Genomic DNA, 12,001 nt, shown 5'->3' on the forward strand with positions numbered 1-12,001 from the left:
GGGTCCTCAGAAGAGCCCACAATGACTGATCCCTGAGTCTACTTCTGTGCCCACAGGCTTTGTGTGGTGGCAGCAGGCCTTGCACCCACCCGGGAAGGATGGAGGGTGGTGTGCAGAGGGCCCCCTTGAGCCCACTCTGCCTGAATTGCCGAACAATTGTGAGTTGGTGTGATATGATCATTTGTGTGTTAGATTACTTCTGGGGACCTGTTCAAATCACTTCTCTCTCTCTCTGTACACGTACACCCAATACGACTGACAGAAATACAATGAGAGGAAACTCAATTTTAACCGAATGTTCATCTTACACCTCCATTAGCAAGAGAAAGATGTTTCTGTGAGCACATACAACTCGCAAGGTGGCAGAGAAGAATATAATAACCTGCTTGCAGGGTTGTTGTGAGGATACAGCAGGGAGGGAGAGAGCCTACATCCTGGATGTAGCTCTGAGCTCCATGGCGTAAGGTTGGGTTTAGAATGCAAACAGCAATATCTTAGGCCCCATCTATGGAGTCAAAATCACACGATTCATTAGGGACATCCGTGTGATGTTTTAAAAAAGAAAAATCCGAACAACTGGGAGTGAGCACACTGAAGACACTGGATTTCTTGTGACATGCAGGGGAGTCGGCGGGTTCCTCTGTTGTTTGGGGTGTGACCGGTATTGTTGACATGGCCCAATATTCCTCAGAGCAGCCGGCATAACAAGAGAAGAGATCTCATGCCAGGAAGCCATGCAGCAGAGCCAAACCCCTTCCTCGTGGGGTCTCAATGTTTGGGTGGAGGGGCGGCTTGGCTGGGGTCTGCACCCACCCCGGGGTGGGGGCTCTCTCCTCCTCCTCCTCGACACACCACCAGCCAGGCGCTCTGGAGAGGATCCCTTCGCCTCAGCAGCAGCAGCCTGCAGGAAGAAGCGCTTCCCGGGCGACCCGTCTCTAAGAGCATCTCGGCTTCTAGCCACTGCGAGGCGATCTTTCGCTCTGGCCGGCGGCAGCCCGGATGTAGCTTTTCTAGCGGCGGCGGCGGCGGCGGCAGGAGGAGCTGCCGAGCGGTGCCTACTTGCCTCCCTCTGCCGCTTGTCTGCAAGTGACACACCGCGGCGAGCAGGAACATGGCGCTCGGAGCGATGTAACGGAGGAGGGAGAGGAGGAGATGCAGCCGGAGCTCGCCTGACACCCAGCCGGCGGCCACTAGGTAGGCACGGGCGGGGGGGGTGTGTGTGTGGATGGCCCAGCCGAGCAGCTGCAGGGGGAGAAAGGGCCAGCGGGAGCATCAGGAGCCTCAACCGATGCGCGCAGAGGGTGGCGGCGGGGTGTGTGTGTGTGTGTGTGTGTGAGGTGTCCCCGGTGGTGTCAGTGCCTTTGTCCGGTTTCCAGGGTGACACGCTGGGCTCGGAATGGCCCTGGCCCTTCTTGGCAGCAGCGGGGTCTGTATAGGGCTGCCTGCCCCTGCTGGAGAGCCGAGCCTGCCTGCGAGGCAGACAGCTGTGGGTGGTGGGTGTGGAAGAAGAAGGCGCGCTCGCTCCGGAGTGTGCCATTGCTGCTGCTGCTGCTGCTGCTGCTGCTGCTGGTGGTGGTGCCGACCGTCGCCGCACCCTTCGTCCCTCGCTGCGTTTGGAGCACGGTGTCCGAGCAGCCCACTCCCACGCGCCCCGGGAGCATCTCTGCCTCGTGGGGCGGAGGAGGAGGAGGCGCGCCCATGCCGGCGTCCCTGGGTCTGTGTGCCAGTGTGGACCTCTGCCGAAGAAGAAGGTCCGGACGGGAGATCGGGTCGCCCACTTGCCAACCCGCACGCGGCTGCTTCGGCGGGGAGCATGCCCTGGACCAAGGGGCCCTTCGGGCCGGACTGCCCCAGAGTGTGTGGACATGTGCGCGTTGTGTGATACGTACACACCCACCCACCACCAGTATAAGCCCTGATTAGACATTAGACAAAGGAGGGGAACAGAACTGGAGTGACAGCCGCGAGGAGTCGGGGGGTGATTCTGTGCCCTCCTGGATTAGAGGCAAGCGACAATACAAAGAGCTATGAAAGCTCCGTGGCTGACATCCAGACTAAATGAATAATGGGACAAGTTATGACTAACTTGTCTTATTCACTCCAGTTGGACTCCTTGTGAGTAATTTAGCCCAGCAGTCAGCCACTACCTCAGTGTGCTGTGCAGTAAGCCCTGTGACCTTGTCACTTCAGAGGCAGCAAAAAACAAAAACCAGAACTGAGCAAACCCACACAACCACCTTTCCGAATCTGGTAAAGTCTTTTGATAGCCTACTTCTGACAACTTGCCAATTGCAAGCTACTTATTCTGGTCTCCTATCTCATTTTGGTCCAGTCTTTTGTGGCGATGCAGGGGGCTGACGTCTAAAACAGTTCTTAAAATATCTCCGACTGCTATCCCTATTCTCAAAATAGTCTCAATATTTCAAGCAAAGGGGGGGAAAGGGTTTCGTGTTTATTTTAAAGGGCACAACAGCTAGAAAGAAGAAGATTTCCTATCAAGCACGACAACAATGTCTATGCTAAACTGCTAATGGTCATCCCTTTAAAAAGCAAATAGTTCTAGCCCTTGTTATGGACAGCACTCAATTTTCTGTGGACGTTTGATTTTAAATTAACAGCAGGGCCTGAGCAGAGCTTTTGTAAGTGCATGTCAAAGTAAAGTAAAGGATCAATAAAAACAAACCCTTGGGGCAAGTTGTGTTTAAAATGAAGGAATTAACTTTTCTGTAGGTGACAAATATTGCATAGGAACCCAGACTAAGAATAGCACATTGGGAAAACAGCCATGTAGGCACTAGGCAGGAAATCTTGGAGCCTTGCCAATGAAATCAATAGAAGATAACACCAAGTCTCTTTGATTATGCTGACTTAAAAAAAAATCAAGCTTCCAAGCCACTTCTTTTTGCTATTGTTTTTATGAAAGGCAAAAGTCATATTCCATCATGTTTGTCATTTCCCATCTCTCCATGTAATACTGAAATGCCACTTGATGTGGTGGTTTGGGTTTACAAAGACAAGCTTTTTTAAACAGAAATGTCTAGGTTACTTCTGAATAATTTATCCCCTGTGGAGGGGAAAAACCCCCACAGCTATACTGCAGCTGACCTTGTTGTGGCATTAGGAAAGTATACAAGACATTAGACAGCAACACTGTGGAAGGAATGGCAAAAGGAAGTATTGATGGCAAAGGAATGGCATGATGATCTCTGTAATTATATATATATATGGATGGAATGGAGAGAAGCAGTATTTCTGCAGGAGGTGGAGGGGAGTCTTACCTTTTGAAGTATAGCTAGAAAAAATATCTCTTGGAAATTAGTTGCAACATTTAATGTGTATCGAGGAATGGTGATCCTTTTTTTTAAAGGCATCATTTCCTTATAGAGTTCAGTGATTCAAAGAGCTGTATTCTGAATTTGTCAAGAAATAAGTTAAAAGTTCCTAGTCAGAGTTGTTTAAACTAACTTTGGAGCAATTAACCATTGTTAGAGTGAGTTCCTAGGAATATTATATTGTAATTAGAAGTTCCAGTTTGGGTTAATGTATTAGATCATTCAATTGGGTGTCTTCAGGACAACAGAATTGTTGTTAAGCCTGGAAGTGATCCAGATCAAGTCTCCCTTAAGCCTGCCTAAAGTCTCTGATTTGTCAGTTATGTTATTCTCATATGCCAAAATCTGGAGGCCTGTGGTCTGATTTGACATGTTGCCTAACATGGTAGAGGGCTAATCTGAATTTAAGGCAGAATCCTTTCTCAGAATCCAGTGAGTAACACTGAAAAAAGTCTGCCTAACCAGACCCCCAAATCCGAATTGCCCCTACAGTAAATCAGAGTACATCATTGACATGATTAGTCTTCAGAACAATTCTTCCAGATTGGAATCAGGTTTTTATAAATCTGTGACACCTTTCTGTCCCATACTCTACAATAATTTGACAAAAGATTAGTGCACAGTAAAGATAGTTGTCATTATCATTGAGGGAGAAAGGATGAGCCTGTGCTCAGTGCAACACAGGTCTAATTCTCCCAGAGATGGTCAGCCTGATCTGGACTGGATCACTTCAGACTGAAGGTTGGAGCTGCTGCTACTACTAAGGCGATGGATATTTATATACTGCTTTTCAACAAAGTTCCCAAAGACGTTTACATAGAAACAAACAAACATGCAAGCACAAAAAATGGCTCCCTATCCTCAATCTAAAAACAATCTTTAAAAGAAACATAAGATAGACACCAGCAACAGCCACTGGAGAGATGCTGTGCTGAGGATGGATAGGGCCAGTTGCTCCCCACCTGCAAAATAAAGAAACCACCACTTTAAAAAGGTGCCTCTTTGCTCAGTTAGCAAAGCAAGGGAATGATACAATGCACATGATACAATGCACTTCCATATTTAAACCCCCGCCCCCCACATTTTTAAAAAAAAAAACTTGATGTCGGGAAGAATGGTTTTATACTATCCTTGCCATGCTAGCTTTCCATGTGTGGTGTGTGTGTACTCAAATCATGTCAGTTCCCATCTTCTTTTCAAACTGGTACAGCTTAGATACAAATTTATTACCTCATTGAGAACTAGGTTACAGTCATCCCAGCAGCCAGTGTAGATAGCGGTACCATGTATACAAAAATAATTCTTTAAAGATCTTTGTGGGATTGGGCCAATATTATAATGATGTTAATCTGGGGACTCTTTTTTTCCTGTGCTGTATTCAAAGCATTTCTTGCCATTATATTTTAAAGATCTTCTCAATAACAATACCTATGAGGGCAGGAAAACTAATCCTTTAATCATGAAAGTTGTGATCTACATTGTACAAACTTATACTCAGGTGTGTGTGTGGTTGTACAGTAAAGGTGGGTGAAGGAAGGAGACATTTCTGATCTGCAGGCTGATGCAGTGGCTAGTATAGTTGTTGGAATGTGCACTTTTCTTCCAATCTTTTTTGGACTGCACCCCAGTAACTATGAGTGGGACTTTCCAGCAAACACGGGGCATTCCATGTACATCTGTTCAAAGCTCTCTAAAGGATCTGGACAGGCAGGCTTTGGGTAACCTACACTGTCAGGCTTGACTATCAATGATACAGCACCTCTGTGAACAGTTCTGGGGCCTAGAATTCCTCCTCTTCAAGAAGATGCTTCTCATTCCCAGCGGTACTACTGCCAGCTGGACCTGAGTTTGGACCTGAGCAATTCCTGCTCCTCCCAGAGTTGGTGACTATTGATGGACTATGTAGCATACTTTTACACTGCCAGGAGGCTTTACAGCCTGGGCTTCTACCTCAAATCTCCTTCGGGAGAGAGTGTATGCATTCACACACCAGCCAAACTTACCCCAAAGTCCCATCGAGATCCTTAGAGCCACTCCACACGCAAATCGTGCTTTGTCTTGCGAATTCTAGCTTATCTCATGATATTTCCAGGTTATTAAAATGCTGGTTTGAAGCTACATTTTCTGAAAATGCCAGAACAAATAGGGAGAGGCAGTGACATAGAATCATTAGCATGATAAGAGGGATACTCTCTTTATGCAGATGTAGCTCTATAGTCATCTCTCCCCCCCCCCCCCATTGGCTAGAAGGAAAACACTATGTGAACTAGGGATGGGCCCGGACCGGTCCGGAGGCCATTGAAAAAGCCTCCGGACCGGTCTGGACCTGGGTGGTTCGGTTCGGGGTGGGGGGTAGCTTTAAGAGTGGCGGGAGGATTTACTTACCCCTCTTGCCGCTTTCCCGCTCTGGAGCCGTAATCTTAAGAGTAATTGGGGTGGCAGGATACCTCCCTGCCGCCCCTTCCCCGATGTTGCCGAAAAACCTCCCAGGAGTGCTTTGCACGCGTGCACGTCACAGAGACATCATGCGCGCGCATGATGAACTGATGAACTGGCCCATGGATGAACTGGGTTCAGTCCATTTGAGTTTGGGACCAGACCCCTTGTGTCGGGGCCAGACCAGTCCACAATTGAACCACTCGAACTAGCTTTCTCTGTAGAGCGGTTTGATCACGGAGCAGTTCGGCACACCCCTACTGGGTAGGGCTGCTCATGTGAACAGCCTCTACATTTATAATCATAATCAGTAATAATAATAGTAACAGTAAATGCATATAGAACTGGAGAAGGATACTCCAGTTTTTCTTTTTGGTTCATTTGTTGCTTGCCAGCTACTCTACCACTAATACAGAACAAGGATATCTATTTTTGTTTGTCAAGTGTTGGAGGATATAGAAGGATGCAGTGTACTGAAGGAGTCTGTGGCATGTCCTCCAGAGCTCTCTCTGTTCCTTATCTCCCTGCATCCGACTTGGCTTACTTTCATATGCAGTAGCTCACAGTCAGGTTAACCTTTTGCCCTCAAATGGTTCTTTGCCTCCTGAGTTTTGCTGCTTCGTTCTGCCTTTCCATTTTTCTTTCCCACAATGTGCTTTCAAGTTACTGCTCTTATCTGCTATAGCACAGGCCTCTTCATTGTGAAGAGTGTTTAATGGATGAATACTTAAGCTAGGCTGAAATGTCAGGATGCCAAGAGCTGAGAAAGAATGGTAGTTACCATGAGTCTTTATCAGGTCTGCATAACTTTGGACCCATCAAGCTAAACGTAGCCCAAGACAGAGCCATATATGATGATCCATTGGGGCTCAGTAAACCTCTGTTTTGCTGCCTGCCTGGGTTTACAAAACCAAAGATGTTGCATTGCAGCTGGCAGGCTACTGTATCTGACTGCATTCAGTTTGATGGGTCACAAGTTGCATAGACTCAGCCCTGTCTTCCCAGGAACCTCCTCCCAAGATGACTCTGCTGTGTCACCTCTCTTATTTCCTTTAAAGCCTTTGGCCCGACTCCCTCCTCTCTCTCCTCTGCTGTAGCTAAGACTAAGTATATGTACCTGAACTAAACAGCATCTTCTTCCTTAGTTTAGCCTTGCCTTCCCTCCCCCAGTAAAGTGCTCTGCACATAAATGACGTTCCATAAAGACATACATTGTTGTTATTAGCATAATAATGAGGAGTTTTCTTATAAACAACTTCCACCTCATCATATTGGCTGACAGCCTGGCTTGCGAAACAAGCAAAGTTGTGCCAGTGCCAAAAGATTGCACAGTCGTGCTAAGAAATGCAAAGATTTGTGGAATTGTGCTATGGTGCGCGTGCACAAACGTCCCCTCTCAAACAAAGTTGGCATGCCATAGGTTACACAACTGTTGTGCCAGCACCGGCATGCTTGTGGTAGCCCAACACTAGTCTGGGATGCAAGCACCAGAGAAGTACAAATACGAATACAATGAATATTTATATACCGCTTTTCAACCAAAGTTACCAAAGTGGTTTACATACAGAAATCAATCAATCAATCAATCAATCATTCAATTAAATGGCTCCCTGTCCCCAAAGAGATCGCAGTCTAAAAAAGAAACATAAGAAAAACACCAGCAACAGCCACTGGAGGGATGCTGTGCTGGGGTTGGGTAGGGCCAGTTGCTCTCCCCCTGCTAAATAAAGAGAATCACCACTTTGCTCAGTTAGCAGGGAATAAGTAACTAGCACAACAACTCTGCACTAGCGTGACATCCTCCCACAAGCTCATCATTAGAATGCAAGCAATTATCTTCTTTATATATATATTTCGCTAAGGCATACCCGTGGCTAATCCCATGCGTGGCAGCTCTCACGAGAGTTCGTGAGCAGAAGCGCCTGATTGGGCTGTGGGGATTCCAAATGTAGATTGGGTGGAGGAGCCTGTGAGAGCAGGAGCACCATGGTGATTGGACAGTGGGGATTCCATATGTAGATTGGGAGGAGGAGCTGTTAGTGGGCAGGGTTTGTGAGGGAGGAAAGAGAGGGGTTGTGAGGGAGGAAAGAGGCTGCCACTGTGCGAATTAGATGAGGAAACAAGATGAACAAGACCTGTTAAGTCAGGAAGGAAGGGGGAGGGGAGAGAGAGAAAGAAAGAAAGAGAGGGGAAGAGCGAGTGGAGAAGAGAGAAAGAGAGAAAAAGAAAGGAGATGAAGAGAGAAAGAAGGAAGGGTGAGGGATGGGCCTGGGCCTGTCAGTGGCCTGAGAGGAATGAGCAGCCATGGCAGCGACAGTGAGGAATGGCCCAGTCAGCCCCCGCCGCTGCTCCTACAGGGAGGAGCAAGAGTGGGGTGAGGGTGGAGAGGTCTCTGGGGTTAGGGTGCTGCGGCTTGGCCAATCAGCACTGGCAACACCGCAGCTGCGACCAAGAGGGATGAGGGGGATGGAGCAATGGGATGGAGGGGAAGGAGCAGGAGCACAGCTCAGGTGAGGGTGGAGAGATCTCTGAGGTGAGGGGGCTGAGGTGGTGGGTGAGGGGAGCAATCAACTACTAGTGCGCAGATGCTCTGCACGAGTTAAGCTAGTTATTCTTATTTTGTTAATAAACACCTATAGTCCTTTTAGAGAAGTTGCTATATCATACTCAAAGCACTTCAAATGTATTATCTCACTAGTGCTTATGACATGGCTGCAAGGAGGTCATTCCCATTTTGCCAGTGAGCCCAGGCTGAAGCAAGATTTGAACTAGTGGCCAGAGACCAAGCTAATCCAGCTGCTTTTTTAATGGTTTGGCCACTTTTCCTGGAATATGTTGAGGATCCAATAATAAGGCCTATCCTTGACCCAATAAACATTATTAGATACACATTGAAATGTGTGACCACCTCTACATGGATCTATGACATATCTTCTTTTAAAATCCTTGTTCCAATGTATCCTTGTTGCTCTTTTATATTTAGCAGCTGGGAGCAACTGTCACAACCGCAGCACAATGTTCTTCCAGTGGCTGTTGCTGGTGTCTACCTTGTCTTTATTTTCAGATTCTGAACACTTTGGAGGAATCTTCTAATTATTTTTTTCCCTTTCTTCTATGCAAACTGCTTTGAGAACTTTTTGTTGAAAAGCGGTATTATTATTATTATCATCATCATCATCCTTGTGATTTGATCTTAAGGGAGCTGGGTGTTATTTTGCTTTCTGTTGTTAAGCTGTGCAGTTATTTGGGTTTTTAAAAAAATGATACATTTTCTCCATTGTGATTAAATGCTCACTTGTATGAACCTGCTTTATTTGCTGATGCTCCCCCCCCCCAGTTTATTGTATTATCTTTTCCTGGGTGGGGGGAATTAATAGTTAAAAGAAACTATCTGAACTGGAGATTCTCCAGCTCTCATACTTAGCTACTTTGGTATATTAAAATGCATGTGATTGTTCCAAATGCCATAGCTGAGTGTCATTTCTTTGACATCAGAATCCAAGTGAGAACTGCAACATCCTTTAAGGATGTATAGTTTCATCACTAGAGCACGGCACTTCTTCCTTGTGCAGGTACTGTGTGTGTGTGTGTGTATATATATATATATATATATATATATATATATATATATATATATAGCATCGATGGCACCACTTGCAGTCAATGAAATAATATGAGAGTTGTACACGAAACATACCTCTTGTGAATGTCAGGCTGAAGCAGGAAGTCAGTTTGAAATAACCATTGGTTTTATTTTTTTAAAAATGAAATACTAGTTATAACGTAGACGTATACAGAATTATAGAAGACACAAAGCACTGCTTATAACTTTTCCTCTTACAGTTCACCAAGCAAGATCATATGAGGAAACACAAGCTGCCTTCCGGACGGGGCCCTCTATGGTCATTATTATAGCTTCAAGTTACTCTCAGGTCATAGAAGTAAGGTAGGAAGCATTCTCAGAGCTTTGGTTTCCTTGTTTTCCCAGGCTCAGAATGGTGGGTGCTGTTATCCTGAACAGAATGGAGCACACTCATTCTATATACTGTGCAGCTGCTTTCTTGAAACTTAGGATCCTGCCTCCTACTGGGTCAGACCATTGGTCCATCTTTGTCTACCCCGACTGGCAGAAGCTGTCTGGTGTTTCCAGTGGCGGCTGGTGCAGGCACTGCTGGGGGGGGGTGGCAGGCGGGAGGTACCTTTAAGTAAATTAGTAGGTTCTTACCTCCCCAGCACACCTCCCACACCTTAAAGTTCTCCCCAGCAGCAGCGCACCACCCAACACCTGCTGCGGCGGAGGATCGGCTCCACCACTGGTGGGGGCCATTTGCGTGGCCAGCAAATGGCCTCCACGCATGTGCGGAGGCCAGCTGAGTGACGGAGCCGATCCTCCGCAGCAGTTTGGGAATTAAGCACTTACTGATTTACACTTAAAGGTGCCTCCCGCAGCAGCCGCCACTGGGTGTTTCGGACAGGAGTCTTTGCCAGCCTTCCCCGGAGAAGCCATGGATTGTACCTGGGACCTTCTGCATGCAAAGCAGATGCTGCTCTTCCACTGGGCTATGGCTCCCTCCCCATAGAAATTGCACCCCACCCCTGCTTTCCGTCTGTGTGACAGCCTGAAGTCAGGGTGCATGGCGTTTTCCACGCTGATGAATTCCCCATGTCCCAGCTCACAAGGGCAAGTTTAAAAACAGGCCTTTCACCCAGAAGCTAAAGTACCAGCTCTTATTAGCTCATCTAGTGGAGAAACATGTTTGAGATAAAAACATCCAATGTGCTTGGGGCCCTGGTAGCACAGGGGAGGTGAAAGGGAATGAGCAGTGGAACACTTGCCCATAGCATGCAGCCTGAGATTATTCATCATAAAGCCGCCCCCCATCCCCTAAAAGGAGTGCATGTCCTCTCATTCAGACTGCTGGCTGTCAAGTCAAATCTTCAAAGCTCTGTTGGTGCTGCAAGTCCATTGCAATGAACTGGCCTTGCTCAGGCAAAAAGTCTTTGAAGATTACTATGGTGCAAATGTGCAGTTTGTTCTACACACACACAGATTTCTCTTGTCTGAGGAATGTCATAGGAATATAGGAAGCTGCCATATACCAAGTCAGACCCTTGGTCCATCTAGCTCAGTATTGTCTACACAGACTGGCAGCGGCTTCTCCAAGGTTGCAGGCAGGAATCTCTCTCAGCCCTATCTTGGAGATGCTAGGGAGGGAACTTGGAATCTGATGATCTTCCCAGAGCGGCCCCACCCCCTAAGGGGAATATCTTGCAGTGCTCACATGTAGTCTCCGATTTGAATGCAAACCAGGGTGGATCCTGCTTAGCAAAGGGGACAATTCATGCTTGCTACCGCAAGACCACTTGGTTTGCTATGTCATAGTCACTTCCTGTGTCAACACATAGCAACCATTATGCACCTATAATTCAGGGAGAGATCTACTTTATTTTAAAGCTTCTCTTAAACCAGTGGCTTTTAAAACACATGTGAGGACACACATGCACACACAAAGGAAACAAACATGAAATTTTATTTCAAATGTAAGTCACCCTGTTGGGCCATTAGGGAAATCCAAAATGGTGATACCTTTACTAGAACCAACCAAAAAAGGCAAAGTTATGAGCAACATGTTCTCCAGAATGCTTCATCAGATTGGATGGCTGAGCGATCAATCAATCAATCAATCAATCAGTATTTTGAGAAGAAGCTGAGCATGGTGGTAGCATCCTAAGCTCTGCAGTATAGCAGAGTATTAAGATGGAGTGCAGGAGTTTCAAAGACTTAAGTTGCCTGATGAGACTCCTACAGTGGTAGTTCAAATAATAGGTATGTCAGGGCCTTTTAATGCATTATACAGAGATAAACATGGGTTTGCCACTACTGCACACTCAAATGATTGAGCAGGGCTGTAGCAAAGGTGGAGTGGATCCTGGGACACGGAGGGAAGATGCTGGGCCCCTGCCTACCCGCCTGCTTCTTTAGAGAAGCACAAAAGGGAGGCCAAAGAGCAAGCTGTCACCCAGCTGGTGGGCCCCCCCTCTATAAGGGACCCAGGAACATCCCCCCCCATTCAATTGTAGCTACATCCCTGAGACTGAGCATCAGGTTCCTCAAGACATGCCAAGTGCTACAGGTGCGAGGCAGCTGCCTTCCAGATATGGTCCTTCAGTCATTTGAGAATGATTTAGCATTCACAAGGTACATTTAGCAGGCAGCTCCAGCAGATCTCATT

The 12,001-nt window shown here is 46.9% G+C and overlaps 1 protein-coding gene across 5 annotated transcripts in view; it reads left to right on the forward strand.

The window, feature by feature from the left end:
* Window positions 1-657: 657 nt before the first annotated feature.
* PAK5 (p21 (RAC1) activated kinase 5) overlaps window positions 658-12,001 on the forward strand; it is a 160,369-nt gene continuing 149,025 nt past the window's right edge. For 2 of the 5 annotated variants that reach the window (XM_053284710.1, XM_053284714.1), the window contains exon 1: window positions 1,092-1,194. Coding sequence is in view for 1 of the 5 variants with exons in the window: in XM_053284708.1 (XP_053140683.1) it covers window positions 735-1,194 (460 nt within the window). In the remaining 4 variants the exon portion in view is untranslated. Of the gene's footprint in view, window positions 1,195-9,611; window positions 9,715-12,001 lie in introns of those variants that run through there. The other 3 variants (XM_053284708.1, XM_053284709.1, XM_053284711.1) reach the window with 3 other exon arrangements.

Source organism: Hemicordylus capensis, chromosome 1 (genome assembly GCF_027244095.1).
Source record: "Hemicordylus capensis ecotype Gifberg chromosome 1, rHemCap1.1.pri, whole genome shotgun sequence".
Lineage (NCBI taxonomy): Eukaryota > Metazoa > Chordata > Lepidosauria > Squamata > Cordylidae > Hemicordylus > Hemicordylus capensis.